Source organism: Salmo salar, chromosome 14 (genome assembly GCF_965601325.2).
Source record: "Salmo salar chromosome 14, fSalSal1, whole genome shotgun sequence".
In the NCBI taxonomy this organism is placed as follows: Eukaryota; Metazoa; Chordata; class Actinopteri; order Salmoniformes; family Salmonidae; genus Salmo; species Salmo salar.
Genome location: NC_138304.1, coordinates 92,640,411 through 92,662,339, shown reverse-complemented (window position 1 = coordinate 92,662,339; position 21,929 = coordinate 92,640,411). Strand labels below are relative to the sequence as shown.

Here is a 21,929-nt window from a genome sequence, read left to right as displayed (position 1 = left end):
GATGAATGAGCCGATGAGCATGTTTGTACCAAGATGTACCAGAAGAGGCCCACATTTCGACACATTGAGATTTTGGATGAAACTGAACTGGACCTTTGATAAATGTAGCTATACTTCTTCATAAGGACTAACGTAATCATATAAATGGAAAAATAGAGAGGAAAATTTCAATTCGTGTGATTAAATTCTTGCATTTTGTGCAGATTTGCGCAACCGCGGATGACCTCTTTCACAGGACGTCATTTTACCCACAATTCCACTCAACTTTTTTTTAGACAACAACATGGCGTCGAGGGCACCAGGTAAATAAAATCACCAGTCTTTTAAGCATTTCTTTACCCGTAAATCGAGATCATACATTGCAGATGTTGAGTATAGGGGATATTGATTTGTGAAAACACCAAGACGATGCGGAGTGTTTGTGTTCAAATCCATGTTAAGGACTGTCGTCCTCTGTGTCCCGGCGAATGGCATGAAGTATGTTAGCTAGCTATGGCAAATTAAGGAAATCTGGTTCGTGCCAGTGACATTGTGCTTTTAAATGAAATGTATGCCAGTTGGCTAATGGTTAGGTAAAACAGTACTATAACAGTTAATCTTCTATGGTCTGATCAACCTTCAAACGCCACGCCAGTGCAGCTTGATTATCTAACAGCATCTAACGTTAGCAGTTCCCACCTAGATAGTAATATGTAGGTCATGTGATCTAGCAATCTATCCACTTATCCAGCACATTTGTAATATTTGCAGTTGCACTACAAGGTTCGCCCAAATAATACTGTCAAATCCTCCCTCCAGTCCCTACTTCTATAGTTCACTCATTTCTAGTCGATCCACTCCAGTGTCTTTTTAGATTCATGGATAACATTATTGGTTGTCTCGTTGCTTTTGTGCTGCAGTGATTGCAACTGGATTTTAAGCTGTTTTAGTGAACAATCTTGTTGACAAGCAAATTATTCTTCTGGTCTCCCCCACAGCAACTACCGGCAGACTCCTGGTCAGCTTTCGTAAATGGTACTACAATGCTGCTGGATTCAACAAAATTGGTAACTCTTGGGAGTCTTGTTTTTTATTCTATTTGGGGACATCTCGGAGTCTTAAGACGAATTCATTCACTCAGTCTTAAACATCTAGAATCTTCAGTTAGATCTCGCCTTGTGGATATTTTTGGTTCCAGGTCTGATGCGTGATGACACAATCCATGAGGATAGCGACGTAAAAGAGGCCCTGCGGAGGCTCCCAGAGAAGGTGTACAACGACAGGATGTTCAGGCTCAAGAGAGCCCTGGACCTCTCCATGAAGCAGGCGGTTCTGCCCAAGGAACAGCGGACTCAATACGAGGAGGTACAGCAGACCTGGGCTCAAATGTCGTTTAATGGACTAATAAAAAGTCCTAAAACTGCAAACTCCACTCATCTGGCACTCCAAGCAGGCTAGCGCAAACGCTGAAGTATTTGAAATAATTCAAATAATATTTGAACCCAGGTCTGAGGTACAGTGCATATAGTCTCACACATTAGTTTGTACAGAAATGGCTTTGAGATGCCACTGGGGAAATGGAAGATATGTCCAAAGTTTCATAGCAGTTGATGTTATAGTGACGAGGTATTCAACTCTTACTCTACGAGGCCTGGAGTTTTCTGTTCTACGTGATAATTAATTGCACCCACCAGGTGTCCCGGGTCTGAATCAGTCCCTGATTAGAGGGGAACAATTAAACGCAATGGAACTGGCTTCGAGGTTCGGAGTTGAGGGTTATAGTGTAACTTTGGAATGAAGGGCAAAGTCTAGCCTCTGAGGCTAAGGTGGAAATATTGTTATATTGATAGTGCTAAACTAATTGAACAATCAATGGAGTAGGATAATTATGATTATGAAGTATTAGATTATGAAGCAAGTAGGAGTAGAGACTAAAGGTCAGATTGGAATTGGGCAATAGTTGAGTTGGGAGATGCCTATAAAGCTGTTTAATGTTGAAAAATGACATACGAAAGATGACAGAACTAATGTTTTGTTTCTGTTTGAGCTTTTTTCTATAGGACGTACATTACTTGGAGCCTTACCTGAAAGAGGTCATCCGTGAGAGGAAAGAGGTTGAGGAGTGGTCGAAGAAATGAGATGGACGTGGAGGCTTGATGTTCCTTCTCTTTGGTCTGGTGAATGGTTGTCCTCTGTAATATTTCAAATAAAGTGGACCCTGTGGGAAGACTGCTTATTAAAAATCTACATTTTTGGAAAAGATGTACAAGTGTGGAGAGTTTTTATGAAGCATTGCAAGATTTGTAAAATAGCTTTTGGGTTAAGATGTGAACCAGGATGTTGATCCCCACAGTAATGTTTATTTATAGTGAATCCACATTAATCCCACATTTTACACTTTTGTAAAATTGAATTTTTCCATTGTCATAATATACAATAAACATCAAAACCAGAATATATACATGTAAATACATTTTTGGTATACAAGTAGTACTATTCTTATATAGAATGCATTACTCTGATTGCCACTCACGAATGGAAGACATAAATAACAATTGACTAAACTAATCGAACAGCAGTTGCATGTTAAAGAAATCCTGTGATAATGGGGCAATACATTTGTCAATCTGTTGCAAGTACTTATGAATCAGTACATATGGATATAAAACACATTTTCTCAAGGCCTTAAGCAACCCACTAGGCTAAAGTTGTTTCCTTTTTATTTGCACTCATTTCTTAGCTGTCTTTGGATAAGTGGAAATTAAGTGTTGCAAACCACAATAGACAATTGAGAAAGATTAACCCTTTGTTTGCACACACCCTTGTTCTATCAACCCTCTTTCCCGCTGATAAAGGAATTTTATATCTTAATGATAATAATCAATAATCAATAAGCCTTGACTAATTGCCAAGGTTTGGAAGACAAAGGGTTAAATAATTAGGCAAGGACTCAGCTTTCTGCAAAAGGTTCATTCATGAGAACGTTCTGAGGTCAAGATAACAAAACAGCCATTATATAGTTCCTTCCTTACGCAAATGCATTTACACACAAACTGTTGGTGAACTGCATTCCCACACCGTTTATCACTATCCAGCTCTGCCTGTTCCTTTCCCTCAAGGTTAGGAACCCCTTGAAGTTTTTACCATCTGTCCCCTGCTCTCTTGGGCCCACTAAATACACACATTTCTCTCCCTCTCCAGCCTCTACTAGACTTCCTGGGACTAATTGATCATTACATTGATTATTCATTAACCATGCTACATGACTTATAATTCCTAATGGTTTATTGAGTCATTTACCTTTATTAGATAGTTCTCTTATCACCCGCCCTCTGGTATTCTACCTCTTGATCTCCTGTTGTCCACGATCTCAATGGTATCAATAAAGTTTCCAATGATGCTGTTGAAAGATTTCACCATGGACACCCCCAGTTCCTTACTGGTCTCATTGATATCTGCGTCATAAGCGCCCAACGGGGGGTGACTACCTCCACATTCCCCACCCCTGAAGTATCCCCATCATTTGACCCCTGACCGCCTGGAACATCTCCCTGTCGTACTGCAGCAAGACCGTCTCATCCAAGGGCTAGGTGACATCCTCAGGTTAGCAGTCCCGGGGCACTGGCAGCACCATATACCTCAGGGCTGGGAACCCAGCGGCCAGAGTCGAGAAGAGGCGGCGAAGGGCCGTGGCGCTCAGAGGGTTGCCCAGTATCTTCAGCCTCTCCAGGCAGCCAGGGTCAGGATGTCCATGTGTTTGTCCTCCAGGGTGAGGCTGTGGAGAGTGGCGGGGAAGAGGCCAGGCTGTTGGCCAGGTAGGCCATGTCCACATAGTTCAGGTTACAGTTGGCCAGCTCCAGGCATTTCAGTGGGGTGGTCAGGGGGCTCTGGACAAGGCCAGAGTCAAAAATGTATTGTATTCAATTTTTCACAATATTATCACTTATGCATGCTTGCAATGTGTGTGAGGGTGTGCGCCTCACTTCACCCAAGCTTGACAAAAAAAAAACTAAGCCAATATGAAATCTCTAGAACGCGTGCTTAACTAATGGACAGTGCAGGTGCCTGCTTGTTGTTTTGGGTCATGACCTCAGTGCTATTTCAAAGTCAGCCGTAAATGACACCCTATTCACTTTTAAGTGCACTACTTTCTACCAGGGTCCAAAAGCTCTGGTCAAAAGTAGTACACTATATAGGCAATAGGGTGTGATTTGGGAAGGAGACAATAGCAACCATTAAGTGTACCGTGGTTTCTGGCCAACCTGCAGATTTAGCAGCTGTCTACATTCTCCTCCACAGCCAAGCAACAAAAACAAAATGCCACTGAGTACCGCAAACTGCAGCCCCCATGCTGAAAGAGGTATGGGACTGTAGGTGGAGTGAAAGAGGTATGGGACTGTAGGTGGAGTGAAAGAGGTATGGGACTGTAGGCGGAGTGAAAGAGGTATGGGACTGTAGGTGGAGTGAAAGAGGTATGGGACTGTAGGTGGAGTGAAAGAGGTATGGGACTGTAGGTGGAGTGATAGAGGTATGGGACTGTAGGTGGAGTGAAAGAGGTATGGGACTGTAGGTGGAGTGAAAGAGGTATGGGACTGTAGGTGGAGTGATAGAGGTATGGGACTGTAGGTGGAGTGAAAGAGGTATGGGACTGTAGGTGGAGTGAAAGAGGTATGGGACTGTAGGTGGAGTGAAAGAGGTATGGGACTGTAGGTGGAGTGAAAGAGGTATGGGACTGTAGGTGGAGTGAAAGAGGTATGGGACTGTAGGTGGAGTGAAAGAGGTATGGGACTGTAGGTGGAGTGAAAGAGGTATGGGACTGTAGGTGGAGTGAAAGAGGTATGGGACTGTAGGTGGAGTGAAAGAGGTATGGGACTGTAGGTGGAGTGAAAGAGGTATGGGACTGTAGGTGGAGTGAAAGAGGTATGGGACTGTAGGTGGAGTGAAAGAGGTATGGGACTGTAGGTGGAGTGATAGAGGTATGGGACTGTAGGTGGAGTGATAGAGGTATGGGACTGTAGGTGGAGTGATAGAGGTATGGGACTGTAGGTGGAGTGATAGAGGTATGGGACTGTAGGTGGAGTGAAAGAGGTATGGGACTGTAGGTGCGAGTAAGGATGACAAAAGGCAGAGAATTTACCGCTTACTAGGAATTTATTCCTTCACATGGTAAATTTGGGGAAGAGGGGCTGAACAGAACCAAAGATAGTAAATGTCAATGTCTCCTACCTTAACTACCTACCCACAACTTACTTAACTAGCACACTAACAAAAATACAGGGGATGGTCCACCCAGGTCTTACCTAGTGTGCATAGACAGTATATACTACGGGTATATGTATGCCCGCAGGCCTCTTGCCTAAGCACTCCCAAGGTGCCTTCCCCTTCCCCCCTGGGAACAAATGAAACAGAATATTACAAACAATTTCACAATCAAAAAGTCCTTTTGTCATAGACATACCTTAGTAGGACCGGCTACAAAATACTGACAACAAATTATACCTCTGCACAACAACAAAAACACAGGACATACCAAGAATCAATCTCTCTCTCTCTCTTTTTCTCTCTCTCTCTCTCTCTCTCTCTCTCTCTCTCTCTCTCTCTCTCTCTCTCTCTCTCTCTCTCTCTCTCTCTCTCTCTCTCTCTCTCTCTCTCTCTCTCTCTCTCTCTCTCTCTCTCCATCCGGGACAACAGCAATTCCAGGTGCGGGGCCTCCAGGTGAACATTATGGACCATCGGTAGTCTCCTCAGGCCTCCGGTTGGGCCACATGCAGCACGTAGAACAGCTGTTTCAGGACCAGGGAATTGGCTCGGAACCTGACGAAGCGCAGCTTCAAGGGGCAGTGACGGAGGAGCAGGAAGGCCTGGGCCACCACCTTGTAGTTCCGCCCGGTGACAAAGCCGTTCAAGTGCACGTCCACCTCGGTCTCAAGGGCTGAGGGTGCAGCGTCGCCCGCCTGGAAGACCACCATGACCTCGTAGCACATGCGGGTGAGGAGCTGGGTGCGGGCCCACCGACCCAGGGTGGATCCACAGGCGCAGGTATGGTACTCTGTGTCCTTCAGCCCAGTCAGGTCCACCATACGGAGGGTCTTGGCGTAAGTCTGTGTTGGACGCAGCACATAGGACTGGAGATGGAACAGATGGAGATAGAACATAACTGTTTATTGTCTTCAAATGGGAATTTGTCTTACAAATCAAAGTTATAGGCCCTTATGATGTAAGGTGACATTTTGACCTTGTATTGCCCCAGTGGCAACTCAAGTAACTACAAACACATTGAGACTTGAAGCAAAACAAAAAACGTGTCACATTGGCCAAGATCCAGTGCCTCACAAGCAGCATTTTTGACCAGTGACAGGCTGCACCTCTAAACACAACACCAGAACTTTCAGCCCAGTCAACAGAGCCATCCAGGCACTGCCGGCAGGTGCAGGAGATCCTCCTGGCAGTCTACCGTCCTTCCCAGGAGCCTTTGCAGGTTAAGCTCGTGCAGAGGCAGATTTGGACCAGGTCGTGGAGGAGGAAGGCCTTCTCGTGCAGGTAGCAGGCATTGAAGAGGAGCGGGTAGAGATTGAACAACAAACAGCTAAGGTTCTCCGTGGCGCTCGGGCCACTCTGAGCGAAGCCCTCGGCAGCAAGAAACCTCAGGCTCTTCATGGCTCTCTCTTCTCTGTTCTGTCCTCGAGGTCTGGGTCTTGGAAGTGTTAGGATCAACCAATCAGCCCTTGTGACTGGATGTGTTTGTGTTGTTGCTCTCTCCCCGACTGTCTCTCTGTCTGTTGATTCTTTGTCTCTGCTAGTACTGTATATCTGTCTGGACCTCGTTTGCTGTGGTATCGCGTGGCGAAAGAGAGGCTTGGCGCGTGAGGTAGGTGAGTAGGAGGGCTATTTTATTTACAAACAGCCGTCTCAACCCATTGGAGAGGTGAAGGGAATATCTATTTGCATCTTTCGCCAAGGGGCAGAGCAGAAACAACCTTTTCCTACTGATTACAAAATTAGGTCCAACCTCCCTCCATACCACCAACATTGAAATGACCTGTTTATGCAAGCAAGCTATATACAGACGCCAGTGACAAAAATAACAGTAACGCAATGTGGACAAACATAGCATGGACGTTGTACAGGGTAACATTGGCATCATGCCCACACTGAATTGATAGATTTACTGAAGGCTTAGATGTTAATCAAGACCAAAGCAGTGGCGGATCAGATATCATAATGTACTAGCCTAACATGACTGGTTATGAAAACATGCATTTGATGAGAGTACTCAGGTACACCGAGTGTTGTAAGTATACTGAACAAAAATATAAACGCAACATGTAAAGTGTTGGTCCCATGTTTTATGACCTGAAAAGATCCCAGAAATGTTCCATATGCACAAAAAGCTTCTCATCTAAAATGTTTTGTAGAAATTTGTTTACATTCCTGTTAGTGAACATTTCTCCTTTGCCAAGATAATTCATAATTCACCTGACAGGTGTGGCATATCAAGAAGCTGATTAAACAGCATGATCATTTCACAGGTGCACCTTGTGCTGGGGACAATCAAAGGCCACTCTGAAAGGCACTGCATCTTAGTGCTAGAGCCGTCACCACAGACCCTGGTTTGATTCCAGGCTGTATCACAACCGGCTGTGATTGGGAGTCCCATAGGGCGGCGCACAATTGGCCCAGGGCCGTCCGGGTTAGGCTGGGGTAGGCTTTCATTGTAAATAAGAATTTGTTCTTAACTGACTTGCCTAGTTAAATAAAGGTTAAATAAAAAATGTGCTGTTTTGTCACACAACACAATGCCACAGATGTCTCAAGTTCAGGGAGGTGCAATTGGCATGTTGACTGCAGGAATATCTACCAGAGCTGTTGCCAGAGAATTTAAAGTTAATTTCTCTACCATAAGCCTCCTCCAAAGTTGTTTTAGAGAATTTGGCAGTACTTCCAACCGGTCTTACAACCGCAGACCACGTGTGGTCACACCAGATACTGACTGGTTTTCTGATTCACCCCCCTACCTTTTTTATTTAAGGTATCTGTGACCAACAGATGCATATCTGTATTCCCAATCATTTGAAATCCATAGATTAGGGCCTAATCAATTTATATAAATGGACTGATTTCCTTATATGAACTGTAACTCAGTAAAATCTTTGAAATTGTTGCATGTTGCATTTATATTTTTGTTCAGTGTACTTTCCTAAATATTCATAGAGCCTTAGCACGGAATGTTTTGCCATAAGAGAGAACACATTTTACATTTGACAACTTCCACATGACGTGAACAAAGTGTATCTCTTTATTACAAATTGTTTTACATGTTTCTTCTTCCCAAATCTAAAAGCGTCAGTCTTCATTAAATTGTGAGTTTTTTCAATTGACAAACTACAATGATCACAAGCAAAGTTGTATCATGCTTTCATACATCAAAATACAGACAATACAAAACATACTGCATATACTCTCATACGTAGATGTAACTGTTTAAATCATTATATTAAATGAAAGTGGTAATCTATAGAAACCTGAGAAAAAACTTCAGTCTAGAGGGCTTCCAAAGGTTAGTAGCATATTCAACATGACACATTCAACATGAAACTCAGTCATCAATACAAGGCACATAAGCTCATTTTTGTACAGAGTTGCTATTATTCCTTAGTATGGAGAGTGATGGTGCCCCACAGCCCTATACTATATTTAGGCCCACCTGATCTAACCAGGAACCACTTGGGCCCTAGCTATAGGCTAAACCACAGGGAGGTGTCTCTCAGTCTCTGTATCCCTGAGTGGAGTGCAGACTGCAGTCATGCTGGGGGGTGGTAGTGGTGGTGATGGTGGTGGTGATGGTGCTCGTGGTGGTGGTGATGCTCATGCCTCTGAACCAGGGGGATCAAGACCCCAGAGGAGGCAGGCAGGCTGGGCAGCGCCACACTTTCCCCCCCTGGCTGAGCTTGAGAACCAGGCTGCTGTACGTTGAGTAGGGTTCTGGAGGGGGACCCAGCCTCTCTGGCCCTGGAGCGAAGCCTCTTGCTCTGGCTGTGCTGTAATGGGAGTTGGGGCTGGGAGTGTGGCTGAGAGGGGTGGCACCATATGGAGGGGTGGTGGCCATGGAGCTTGCTTGATTTATCCCCACCTCCTCCTCCTCCTCTGTCTCCCCCCACTGCCTTGGCTTGGCCCCTGAGAGACCTGAGGAAAGAAAGGCCCCTGCCTCTGGACTCTGTAGGGCCGCAGTTCTCCCCCACCACCACTGAGCGGCGCTGCTGGGCTGAGCGAGAGTCCGGTCTGGGCACCTGAGAGGGGGCGTCTGCAGAGGATGGAGAACATCATGTTATGCTGTCATTTCTCTTTGTTGAATGTCATTCATCTTTGGTGTATTTTCAGTAAAAACCATGTTGACTTTAATGATCTGTGCCTCAAAAGTGCTGAAAATAAATGGCCATTGTGTACCTACCTGCATCGTCAAACTTGGAGGAATAGTTCTCTATCCCAGCTAGGTCTAAGTAGTGGTTCCTGCGTTCTGTGTTTTCATCCACACAGTGAAAAGTCCTCTCTGGGCTCCCTGCCTCCTCCTGCTGGACTTCCTCCATTCTGTCCCCTGTTCTGGAGCTGCTGGAGGGGGCCACCACCAGTTTGACCTTCAGGGCTGTGCTGTTACATGAAGGCTGCTTGGCCGACGCTTCAACCACCTCATAGATGGACTGCATGAGACTGGACATATCCTGTAAGACACACACACACACACACACACACACACACACACACACACACACACACACACACACACACACACACACACACACACACACACACACACACACACACACACACACACACACCCCATTAGCAAGGCTGCAGGGTTGACTTAAGAGAAAACTCAATGCGCAAGAGTTGCTTGTTGTAGCTGTGTGAAGCTACTGTACCTCCTTGGTGACTTTACCACTGTTGTCAAAGTGATACAGTGTGAAGATCCACTCCTGTCGAGTGTCATCCTCCAACACAACATTGCACTCTGTGTCCTGTAACCATGAATAATTGTCACCATTATGTAGACACTTTTATGCGTGCTTACATTTTACGTGCAAGTGGTCCCAGGAATTGAACCCACTAACCTAGCATTGACGCTCCATGCTCTACCTACTGAGCTACAGAGGACCAAACACAACAGGTACCATATTATGGTCATCAAACAAATCCCTGCCATACTCTGTAAAGATTCTATAGATCAACTCCTTTTGTAGTTGTAGTGTACAGGACAGTAAAAGGCAAAAAAGCCACTCACATCAACATGGCTGTTCCTCTTCCTGGGCTGTCTGAAAGGAACGTGGATGTAGCTCTCTCTCTCCTTCTCTGATGGCAGTACCACTGTAAAACAAAGTATATTCTCATTAGCCTTCATGTTTGCTGTTTACAGACGATAATACACACACAGTATCCCAGGTTTCCAGGACAAGCAAGGGGAATTCTTAGTTAAGATATGAACCATACCGAATCAAACAGGTCAACCATTGAGTAAGTCTAAGATGTTAAGTTAATGATGCATGCTAGACTAGAATCAGTGCAACAGTAATGTGACCAGCCTGATCCACTGAGGCTTGGTTTTTCTACTCACCCTGTAGGGGGCTCTTATGGTTCAGGGACTGCTCATCCTTCACTTCCCCTCTGCACAACTCCTGGAAAAAGAGGGAGAGGAGCGATGGACCAAGTGAGAATTAGGAGAGAAAAAGTCACAGAAGAGGGGGGGATAGAGATAGAGATAGGGAGAAGGAGAAAGATATGAAAGTTTAAATGATGTGAGAGCAGGAAATCTTTGATCATCTCGGGGCCTATTGTTTGTCATCAGCTGGGTAAATAATACTGTGAGAACCAGCTGATGTTTTCAAGTTCACCTCAACTTCCGATAAATTCAATAAAGCCGTATGTGTTCTATAACTAATCAGATGTAATGCAGACACAACTCTAAATACACCCACACACACACACACACACACATAATAGAACACTAATTCGATATACAAGTAGCTAGCAAATCAAATTTTATTTGTCACATGCACAGGACCAGTAGTAATTCATCTCCCCTTTGGGATGAAAGCTGTCCTTCTAATCTGACCCCTGATCTCCTCCGCTCACTGGGACAGAGTTTGTTCTACAGTTGATGTACTGAGGGTCAGCGGAGAACCCAGGAACCTTGTCACATGGGACCGAGTGGAGAACAGAAGGTCAAGACATCACTACCCTGAACACAGGAGCCACAGACAGATGACTGACCTTCTCTGTCTGTGTCTCGTTTCTCATCTGACCTTCCTGAGAGATATAATCTGCCAGGGTCTGTTTTCCTAACATTTGAAGAGCTACTTCTGATATCAGAGTCCAAAAATGACTGGCATTAGCTCAAATCTACCTCATAATCTAATATCCAAGAAGCAGGAGACAAATGTCTATTCCACTTCCAGCAGCATACCACCCTGCATCGCACTGCTGGCTTGCCACTGAAGCTAAGAAAGGTTAGTCCCTGGATGGGAGACAAGAGGCTACTGGAAGTGGTATTGGTAGGCCAGTAGGGGGCACTCTTTCCTCTGATCTAAAAAAAATGTCCCAATAGAGTACCACAGCATGAGTCATAATACCCATAAAGCCTAACTGTGAAACAAGGAAATGGTCCCAATTGTTTTTCCATCATTCATTTTCCCCATAGGGGATTTTAGAAACATTTAAAATAAGGGCTGTGTTTCCTATAGGCTTACCCTGGTGTGATGTTTTGATAACTGTGTAAATCTCTCTTGGACAAGGTGACTTTTATCAATATATTCACCTATTTACCCCCTAAAAATGAAATGCTAATTAGCAGCTAATCTGGCTTTGATAAAGAACTACAAATGCCATGATGATCTGGATGAGACTGCTGAATCGAGGCAAAGGTAAGAATCTCTGGATTAACTATCTAATGTTAGCTAAATTGAGTAAATAATAAACTGACAGCATTTTTTTAATTGACAATTCTGTGAACTGTGAATTCTGAATTCTTTCTTTTCTCTCAAACTCTTGAACGTGCCGTCCTTGGCCAGCTCTCCTGCTATCTCTCTCAGAATGACCTTCTTGATCCTAATCAGTCAGGTTTCAAGACTGGGCATTCAACTGAGACTGCTCTTCTCTGTGTCACGGAGGCTCTCCGCACTGCTAAAGCTAACTCTCTCTCCTCTGCTCTCATCCTTCTAGAACTATCTGCTGCCTTTGATACTGTGAACCATCAGATCCTCCTCTCCACCCTCTCCGAGTTGGGCATCTCCGGCGCGGCCCACGCTTGGATTGCGTCCTACCTGACAGGTCGCTCCTACCAGGTGGCGTGGCGAGAATCTGTCTCCGCACCATGCGCTCTCACCACTGGTGTCCCCCAGGGCTCTGTTCTAGGCCCTCTCCTATTCTCGCTATACACCAAGTCACTTGGCTCTGTCATATCCTCACATGGTCTCTCCTATCATTGCTATGCAGACGACACACAATTAATCTTCTCCTTTCCCCCTTCTGATAACCAGGCGGCGAATCGCATCTCTGCATGTCTGTCAGACATATCAGTGTGGATGACGGATCACCAGCTCAAGCTGAACCTCGGCAAGACGGAGCTGCTCTTCCTCCCGGGGAAGGACTGCCCGTTCCATGATCTCGCCATCACGGTTGACAACTCCCTTGTGTCCTCCTCCCAGAGTGCTAAGAACCTTGGCGTGATCCTGGACAACACCCTGTCGTTCTCCACTAACATCAAGGCGGTGACCCGATCCTGTAGGTTCATGCTCTACAACATTCGCAGAGTACGACCCTGCCTCACACAGGAAGCGGTGCAGGTCCTAATCCAGGCACTTGTCATCTCCCGTCTGGATTACTGCAACTCGCTGTTGGCTGGGCTCCCTGCCTGTGCCATTAAACCCCTACAACTCATCCAGAACGCCGCAGCCCGTCTGGTGTTCAACCTTCCCAAGTTCTCTCACGTCACCCCGCTCCTCCGCTCTCTCCACTGGCTTCCAGTTGAAGCTCGCATCCGCTACAAGACCATGGTGATTGCCTACGGAGCTGTGAAGGGAACGGCACCTCCATACCTTCAAGCTCTGATCAGGCCCTACACCCAAACAAGGGCACTGCGTTCATCCACCACTGGCCTGCTGACCCCCCTACCTCTGAGGAAGCACAGTTCCCGCTCAGCCCAGTCAAAACTGTTCGCTGCTCTGGCACCCCAATGGTGGAACAAGCTCCCTCACGACGCCAGGACAGCGGAGTCAATCACCACCTTCCGGAGACACCTGAAACCCCACCTCTTTAAGGAATACCTAGGATAGGATAAAGTAATCCTTTTAGTGTTTCTAAAATTCCGGATGGGAAAAATGACTGGTGGAAAAACGATTGGAACCATTTCCATGTTTGACCGCTAGGTTTTATGGGTATTAATACACCTCCACTGCCAGGGCAGTGATTGGGGATGTTGCCCTGTGTAGTGTGCTGTCTTTTGGACGGGATGTTAAATGGGTGTCCTGACTCTCTGTGGTCACTAAAGATCCCATGGTGCTTATCGTAAGAGTAGGGGTGTTAACACTGGTGTCCTGGCTAAATTCCCAATCTGGCCCTCATACCATCATGGCCACCTAATCATCCCCAGCTTCCAATAGGCTCATTCCTCTCCCCTGTAACTATTCCCCAGGTTTTTACTGTAAATGAGAATGTGTTCAGTCAACTTACCTGGTAAAATAAGGGTAAAAAAATAATCTGTTGTATTTTATTCTGTTCTCAGAGAGGGAATAAAGCACTGGAGAAAAATAGAACCTATAAGGGTAAATTTACTGTAAGAGAAGGCAGGCAGGCAGTCATGCTCATGCCCTGACCATGCCAGCTGTGACATCACCATATCCAGTAAAAGTAAATGCATTAAGTCACTCTTGGTATTAAAGTAATATCACCTACAGAGTTCCCATATATGTGTAGAACTGAGCGTCCCATATGGAAACAATAACACACAGTCTATACATTTACTATGTTCAAAAACCTGCTGAGACTACAACCTATTTATAATGCCTACGGGCTCAAGGCGGATATTAACTTCAACCCAATCCACTGGGTAGTCGTTGCTTGGTGAGTACCCACACTTTGAAACTAGGTGTTGCCTTGAACGGTGTTGAGCATATTGCGTGTGCTATCAAGGCCAATCAAGATTTGAGCATATGATATCCAACCCTCTGTTGCAACAAGTCAGAAACCGTCCCTTCAAAAAAGGACAGTGAAAAGCACCAAAACATTAGATCTGTGCGTCTAACTGTCTCCACCACAGACATTCCCAGCAGCCAGCCGCCCACAGCTCTGACAGATGCAGATGAGTAACAAAGAGCCTGTGGAGTCTGAGAGGACCATGCTGACAGATAACCCTGACTGCTGATGGCTTCAACCAGCATACCAGCCAAACCCCTGCCATCGACCGCCACGCTCTGCCTGCTACAGGCCCTTTCATCTGGGGTCGGGTTACCAACCGAGAGGGGAGAGGAGCGGGGGCCTTTTCCTGCACTCAACTGGGTGTCACCAAGCTTTGCATCCTGTCCTGTAGCCCCCCTCTCTCCCACCCGCCTTTAGTTAGAGTCAAACGCAGAGCCCAGAGAAGAGAAGAGAACAGTACAGAGCTTTGTTTTAACAATCTCTCTTCCTGCCAACCAATACCTGGATAGGTGGTTGATCATCTCTCTTCCTGTTAACCAATACCTGGATAGGAGGTTGATCATCTCTCTTCCTGTTAACCAATACCTGGATAGGAGGTTGATCATCTCTCTTCCTGTTAACCAATACCTGGATAGGTGGTTGATCGTATGGGGGTGGGGCTGTATGGGGAAGGATGGTTGCTTCATCGCAGGAGTTTATGTGAAGCAGCTTCTGTTATATACATAATAGGAAGATAAGTGTCTTGAAGTTGGTACACAAGTTGATATTCAAAGAATATAAAGGGGGTTGGGGTTGTTTTCAGGCTCAGGCAATAGTTAACGTTAAGTCAGAGAATAACCATTAAGAAGTTCTCATTTTCAGAGGTCTGGCCTTGCTCACAGAAACCAGATGTGTGATTTCTGGAGGAGGGGAACTGAGGGAGGGATTTAGATGTTGAGCTGTGGTTGTGTGAGGAAACGCTGGAGCCAGAGTCTATACGGGTATCTAGCTATAGAACTGGGCCTCTCTCCAACTGGCCAATCAGTTCTGCTGGCCATGAGGGCGGAAAGCAGTGGGACATTTTCAGATCATTGTGGGTAGAGATGTCCAAGGGTTCTTACCACCTAATGATATGACCATGGTCTCTCTCTCTCTTTGTCTCTCATCCTCTGTCTGAGCTACAGCCCAACAAACAGGGTGGGTAACCAAACATGAAAGGGAGAGCCAGCCACCTGAACAATCCAATCTGTGTTTGGGAAAAATCGGCTTCCCTGGCTTAGAGTTGGAATGTTCTGGGAGGCGATTTCAGCCCAAATATAATCACAGTCCAGAGTCTGAACAGTAGAATAATAAACAGAAACCTCTGGGTCAACAAACAGGACAGAAACACCTTGGTGGAAACAATAAGAGGGCTAGAAGGAAGATTCCTTCTCCAAACCCAAGAGAATGACTGGCCCAGTTTAACCAGCACTGTTGTTCCAAATAGAAATCCATTCAGAGACAGGGATGCAAACTGCAATCCGATTCTGATATGGTTGGTTGCATTTCATCAGACAACTTTTTTTATACTTAGTGTTTGTCCATTTTACAGACTCTCTGGCTCACTTGACTGAGCTGTACATGATCCAAACCTGCCTTGGATAAACAGGTTTATTAATGAAAAGTGCCTTTGTTATTGTATCAGGTGATGTTGTCAACACTCCACCCTGAGTCATTGTAATTAAACAGAAACAGTATGTCAATATTGAGGTTAATTGTTCTACAAGTCTTAAATTGTTTAACATCCTGATGGAAATAAGGTTGTGTTACAGATATTGAAATGGGATTTTTAAAAACACGCACACTGAGTAGAATCACCACACAATTATCTTTACAGAAATGAAAGCACACATTCATTCAGAATTTTGCTCCACTTTTTTAAGTTGAGCAGCCAGAAGAGGAGAAGCTGTAAGAAAGAGGGATTCTTCCAAGACTATCAGTGAACAGGGTGGGTAATGGAGAGCTGTGGTGTCTCACTGCAGGACTAACAGTGAACAGGGTGGGTAACGGAGAGCTGTGGTGTCTCACTGCAGGACTAACAGTGAACAGGGTGGGTAATGGAGAGCTGTGGTGTCTCACTGCAGGACTAACAGTGAACTGGGCGGGTAATGGAGAGCTGTGGTGTCTCACTGCAGGACTAACAGTGAACAGGGTGGGTAACGGAGAGCTGTGGTGTCTCACTGCAGGACTAACAGTGAACAGGGTGGGTAATGGAGAGCTGTGGTGTCTCACTGCAGGACTAACAGTGAACAGGGTGGGTAACGGAGAGCTGTGGTGTCTCACTGCAGGACTAACAGTGAACAGGGTGGGTAATGGAGAGCTGTGGTGTCTCACTGCAGGACTAACAGTGAACAGGGTGGGTAACGGAGAGCTGTGGTGTCTCACTGCAGGACTAACAGTGAACAGGGTGGGTAACGGAGAGCTGTGGTGTCTCACTGCAGGACTAACAGTGAACAGGGTGGGTAACGGAGAGCTGTGGTGTCTCACTGCAGGACTAACAGTGAACAGGGTGGGTAACGGAGAGCTGTGGTGTCTCACTGCAGGACTAACAGTGAACAGGGTGGGTAACGGAGAGCTGTGGTGTCTCACTGCAGGACTAACAGTGAACAGGGTGGGTAACGGAGAGCTGTGGTGTCTCACTGCAGGACTAACAGTGAACAGGGTGGGTAACGGAGAGCTGTGGTGTCTCACTGCAGGACTATCAGTGAACAGGGTGGGTAACGGAGAGCTGTGGTGTCTCACTGCAGGACTAACAGTGAACAGGGTGGGTAACGGAGAGCTGTGGTGTCTCACTGCAGGACTAACAGTGAACAGGGTGGGTAACGGAGAGCTGTGGTGTCTCACTGCAGGACTAACAGTGAACAGGGTGGGTAACGGAGAGCTGTGGTGTCTCACTGCAGGACTAACAGTGAACAGGGTGGGTAACGGAGAGCTGTGGTGTCTCACTGCAGGACTAACAGTGAACAGGGTGGGTAACGGAGAGCTGTGGTGTCTCACTGCAGGACTAACAGTGAACAGGGTGGGTAACGGAGAGCTGTGGTGTCTCACTGCAGGACTAACAGTGAACAGGGTGGGTAACGGAGAGCTGTGGTGTCTCACTGCAGGACTAACAGTGAACAGGGTGGGTAACGGAGAGCTGTGGTGTCTCACTGCAGGACTAACAGTGAACAGGGTGGGTAACGGAGAGCTGTGGTGTCTCACTGCAGGACTAACAGTGAACAGGGTGGGTAACGGAGAGCTGTGGTGTCTCACTGCAGGACTAACAGTGAACAGGGTGGGTAACGGAGAGCTGTGGTGTCTCACTGCAGGACTAACAGTGAACAGGGTGGGTAACGGAGAGCTGTGGTGTCTCACTGCAGGACTAACAGTGAACAGGGTGGGTAACGGAGAGCTGTGGTGTCTCACTGCAGGACTAACAGTGAACAGGGTGGGTAACGGAGAGCTGTGTGTCTCACTGCAGGACTATCAGTGAACAGGGTGGGTAATGGAGAGCTGTGGTGTCTCACTGCAGGACTAACAGTGAACAGGGTGGGTAACGGAGAGCTGTGGTGTCTCACTGCAGGACTAACAGTGAACAGGGTGGGTAACGGAGAGCTGTGGTGTCTCACTGCAGGACTAACAGTGAACAGGGTGGGTAACGGAGAGCTGTGGTGTCTCACTGCAGGACTAACAGTGAACAGGGTGGGTAACGGAGAGCTGTGGTGTCTCACTGCAGGACTAACAGTGAACAGGGTGGGTGACAGAGAGCTGTGGTGTCTCACTGCAGGACTAACAGTGAACAGGGTGGGTAACGGAGAGCTGTGGTGTCTCACTGCAGGACTAACAGTGAACAGGGTGGGTAACTGAGAGCTGTGGTGTCTCACTGCAGGACTAACAGTGAACAGGGTGGGTAACGGAGTGCTGTGGTGTCTCACTGGGTCTATGACCTGAGGCTGCAGGATGTTGACACAAGTGATCCAAGACATGTGACCGCTACAGCCTGGACACCCCAATGAAGGCATCAAAGTTGACACTATAATCAAGCTTCCTTACTGAAAAGAGGACAAACAATGAACATAATCTTAGACAGCCAGACACACACATGAAGTGCCCAGGCAAATAACATAGAGTATACCAGTACACTACAAACTGTAGCTAGCCAGGCCCCCTGCTGACAGTTACATATGCGGTGGTGCCATGGAGCTGGAATACAGAATCACAGGAACAACTGAACTGCCATTAAAAAGACATGGAGGAGCTGGGTCTCATTACAGAAACCTGGCAGGCTCAGCCTTTCTTTCCTAATAACAGGCTCCAGAGAGACAGCAACATGGACCAATACTGCATTAACACCTCATCCCCACCATGACTTCAAAATGACACTGCAGCAGACATTCAAAATGGCTCCAACGGGTCTTTCCAAGTGTTGAAAGATGATTACGAGAGAGACAAGAAGACATTCAAAATATGTGAGTGAGGCAGTGAGTGGCCACACAGTTTAGAGTCAAAGAAGAGTTATGAGCATCAAGATGTTGTACTCTCACTATGCTACATCTTCCCAAATGTGACCATCTCATTAACAGTACTAAGCCTACATGTGAAGGTGTTCCACCCACAACCAGACACTCCGCCTACCAGACCTTGTCTCCCCCTGCCAGCACCAGATGTGGGGTTTCAGTGTGGCGGTAATGAAAGCCCCTGCTGTTCTGGACAGCGGCCATATGCATTCACACAGACATGACAGCCTCCTCTCACAGAGAGCAAAGGAAGGAGCAGGGGGGAAAAAGCCCCTCTCCAAACACCTTTCATGTCCCTGGCTTGGCTGTGTGCTTATACTGTTCTATCAGCCTGTGGTTGCTTTGCCTTTGCCTTGGCTGGGACTGGGAGGGAGGGAGGGAGGAGCAGACCTGGCTAAGACATCATGCACATGTGATTCAGAGTCAGTGAACCCTAGTGCGAACACCAGTGTGGACTCAATGTGAGCATGAAGTGGTGACTGACAGTGTCAATCCTCTATGGATGGATGAATCAGGATGTAAACAAGACTGAGAAGGCAGCAATTCAAAATGTTATTTGTTGTTTTTGTTGTTTACACAGATGGTACATAGTTTGGCTGTGATTTATGTATAAAGATTGATGAATACAACACCATGTATTCAATAGAGAATTGTCAATTTGCCTACTTTTGTCTTAGATAAGAAGCGATGTGTGATACACTGCCTTCATCTTTTCATTAGGACTCTAAGCTCTTCCACTCTGGGCGGCTGTGTTCCATTCAGCTACCCTTTCACAGGACTCCACCATTCTGGTTCTTGTTAGCGTCATTATCCAAGTTCAAGCCTCTCAACTCTAATGACACACATGTGTCTGTGTTGCTTTCCATTTCCAGGCCTTTCTGGGCCAGAAAGAGCCAGAAGCAGATGCATCATGAACATGGTCCAGAGAAGGATGCTAACCCCCCAGGATGCAAAATACAAACTACAGTTTGGTAAACAACTGACTGTTAGCATTGACAAACTAAAGAACTGTCCTAGAGAAGTAGGCCTATGGGGATTTAGGTGCGAGAAGGATTTGGCAGCAGGGTATTTTTATTTTTTATTTAACTTGGCAAGTCGGTTAAGGACAAATTCTTATTTTCAATGATGGCCTAGGAACAATGGGTTAACTGCCTTGTTCAGGGGCAGAACGACAGATTTTTACCTTGTCAGCTCAGGGATTCGATTTGGCAATCTTTCAGTTACTGACCCAACGCTCTAAACTCTAGGCTACCTGCCGCCCCAAATATGGCTAGTGACTGTCTGATGACTCTTTCTCTCTCAATGAAAATCTGCAAACAGATTAAATGTTCATTATATTTCAATATCTCTGGAAACTGCGTTGTACAGTACCTGCTTGAATCTGGTTTTGTGGGTGTGGAGATCCGTACATTCCAGCTCTCTCTGACAGGTGAGCACATTGGCAGCAAAACTACCACCTGGAAGAAACAAACAAATAAAAAAATAAAGTCTATATCCTGCATAACACTATGTTTGAGAGACATATATTTTGAGACTTTCCTAAAGGTGATTCTTACCTTCAGGATTTTCTCTGCGTTTACTGGCTATCCAAATTAGGCATGGAATGGAAACATAAAAGAGAGAAAGAAAATATTGTTACATTTTGGTTATTAAGAGATATACAGTAGCCTCTGAAACGAAATACTAAGTCTTACCATGTTTCGATTGGAGTTTGCCCATATTTTTTTATATTTCCTCTCGTGCCTTGAACCTTCATCTATTTGCGCATTGATCAAGATGTTTTCATCATCTCCCATTGATAACAACAAAGACAGTTGTATCCTGTATGCATCGATATGTCGATTTTGCCATGAAGTTATTATAGGGTTGAGATAGACAAGAGGACCGACGCTTCGTGAAGGTGCACACAAGTATGTTGGACAGAGAGAACTTGAGGAGTTTATTGTGGAAAATACACGAATAATCAATATACATAGGGTACAGCACATCCTGCTGGCCATTCGGGGAAAGTATTTTCTAAATTTTTTATTAGCTCACTAGACATAATTTAACGCGTGCATGATGTGTCTTTCGTGTAAACATAAAATAAGAGCCCTTCATTATACAAACGTTTTATTTGTTTAGTATCTAGATCGCTGTTTCCCTAAATAGGCTACTGTATATTGGGGCGGCAGGTAGCCTAGTGCGTTGGGCCAGTAACCTAAAGTTTGCTAGATCGCATCACCGAGCTGGCAAGGTAAAAATCTGTCGTTCTGCCCCTGGACAAGGCAGTTAACCCACTGTTCCTGGGCCGTCATTGTAAATAAGGATTTGTTTTTAACTGACTTGCATAGTTAAATAAAGGATAAATAAATAAAAAATATATATATATTGCCACCCAGTGGTGTCTGCGTAATTTGCGCATATAATGTCTATCTTCAGGAACGAGCCCTTTCTGGTCAAAGATTCCTCAACATTCTTCACAATATTTCTAACGGGGTTGGTGAGACAAACGCTGTAAACGCCTCCCACTCCCCAACTTTTCACTCCCTAAATGTTCACTCTCCAACCCCTCCCACTTCCCAACCCCTCCCGCTCTCCAACCCCTCCCACTTCCCAACCCCTCCCACTCCACAACCCTTCACTCCCCAACCCCTCCCACTCCCCAACCCCTCCCACTTCCCAACCCCTCCCACTTCCCAACGCCTCCCACTCCCCAACTTTTCACTCCCTAAATGTTCACTCTCCAACCCCTCCCACTTCCCAACCCCTCCCACTCTCCAACCCCTCCCACTCCCCAACCCCTCCCACTCTCCAACCCCTCCCACTCCCCAACCCCTCCCACTTCCCAACCCCTCCCACTCTCCAACCCCTCCCACTCTCCAACCCCTCCCACTCCCCAACCCCTCCCACTCCACAACCCTTCACTCCCCAACCCCTCCCACTCCCCAACCCCTCCCACTTCCCAACGCCTCCCACTCCCCAACTTTTCACTCCCTAAATGTTCACTCTCCAACCCCTCCCACTTCCCAACCCCTCCCACTCCACAACGCTTCACTCCCCAACCCTTCACTCCCCAACCCTTCACTCCCCAACCCATCCCAACCACTCACACCCTTCACTCCCCAACCCTTCACTCCCCAACCCATCCCAACCACTCACACCCTTCACTCCCCAACCCTTCACTCCCCAACCCATCCCAACCACTCACACCCTTCACTCCCCAACCCATCCCAACCACTCACACCCTTCACTCCCCAACCCTTCACTCCC

General features: G+C 46.3%; 2 protein-coding genes and 1 pseudogene across 3 annotated transcripts; 1 reads left to right on the top strand and 2 right to left on the bottom strand.

Annotated features, from left to right (window-relative positions):
• Positions 1-77: 77 nt before the first annotated feature.
• Positions 78-2,241, top strand: LOC106570481 (cytochrome b-c1 complex subunit 7). The gene is made up of 4 exons (XM_014142876.3): positions 78-302; positions 978-1,046; positions 1,178-1,344; positions 2,040-2,241. The coding sequence occupies exons 1-4, from the start codon at positions 284-286 to the stop codon at positions 2,115-2,117; spliced, it is 333 nt and encodes a 110-aa protein (XP_013998351.1). The 5' UTR covers positions 78-283; the 3' UTR covers positions 2,118-2,241.
• A 1,059-nt stretch (positions 2,242-3,300) lies between these two features.
• LOC106570491 (leucine-rich repeat-containing protein 14B-like) lies at positions 3,301-7,249 on the bottom strand (annotated as a pseudogene).
• A 1,003-nt stretch (positions 7,250-8,252) lies between these two features.
• Positions 8,253-20,606, bottom strand: LOC106570477 (protein naked cuticle homolog 2). Of its 2 annotated transcripts, none has more exons than XM_014142867.3 (8): positions 20,372-20,606; positions 20,234-20,260; positions 20,049-20,134; positions 10,586-10,646; positions 10,256-10,338; positions 9,897-9,992; positions 9,428-9,695; positions 8,253-9,280 (listed from the first exon to the last, which is right to left on the bottom strand). In XM_014142867.3, the coding sequence occupies exons 1-8, from the start codon at positions 20,394-20,396 to the stop codon at positions 8,781-8,783; spliced, it is 1,146 nt and encodes a 381-aa protein (XP_013998342.3). In that variant the 5' UTR covers positions 20,397-20,606; the 3' UTR covers positions 8,253-8,780. The 2 variants fall into 2 exon arrangements, with proteins under 2 accessions (XP_013998342.3, XP_013998341.3); XM_014142866.3 differs by having other exon boundaries at positions 20,234-20,256.
• Positions 20,607-21,929: the final 1,323 nt, after the last annotated feature.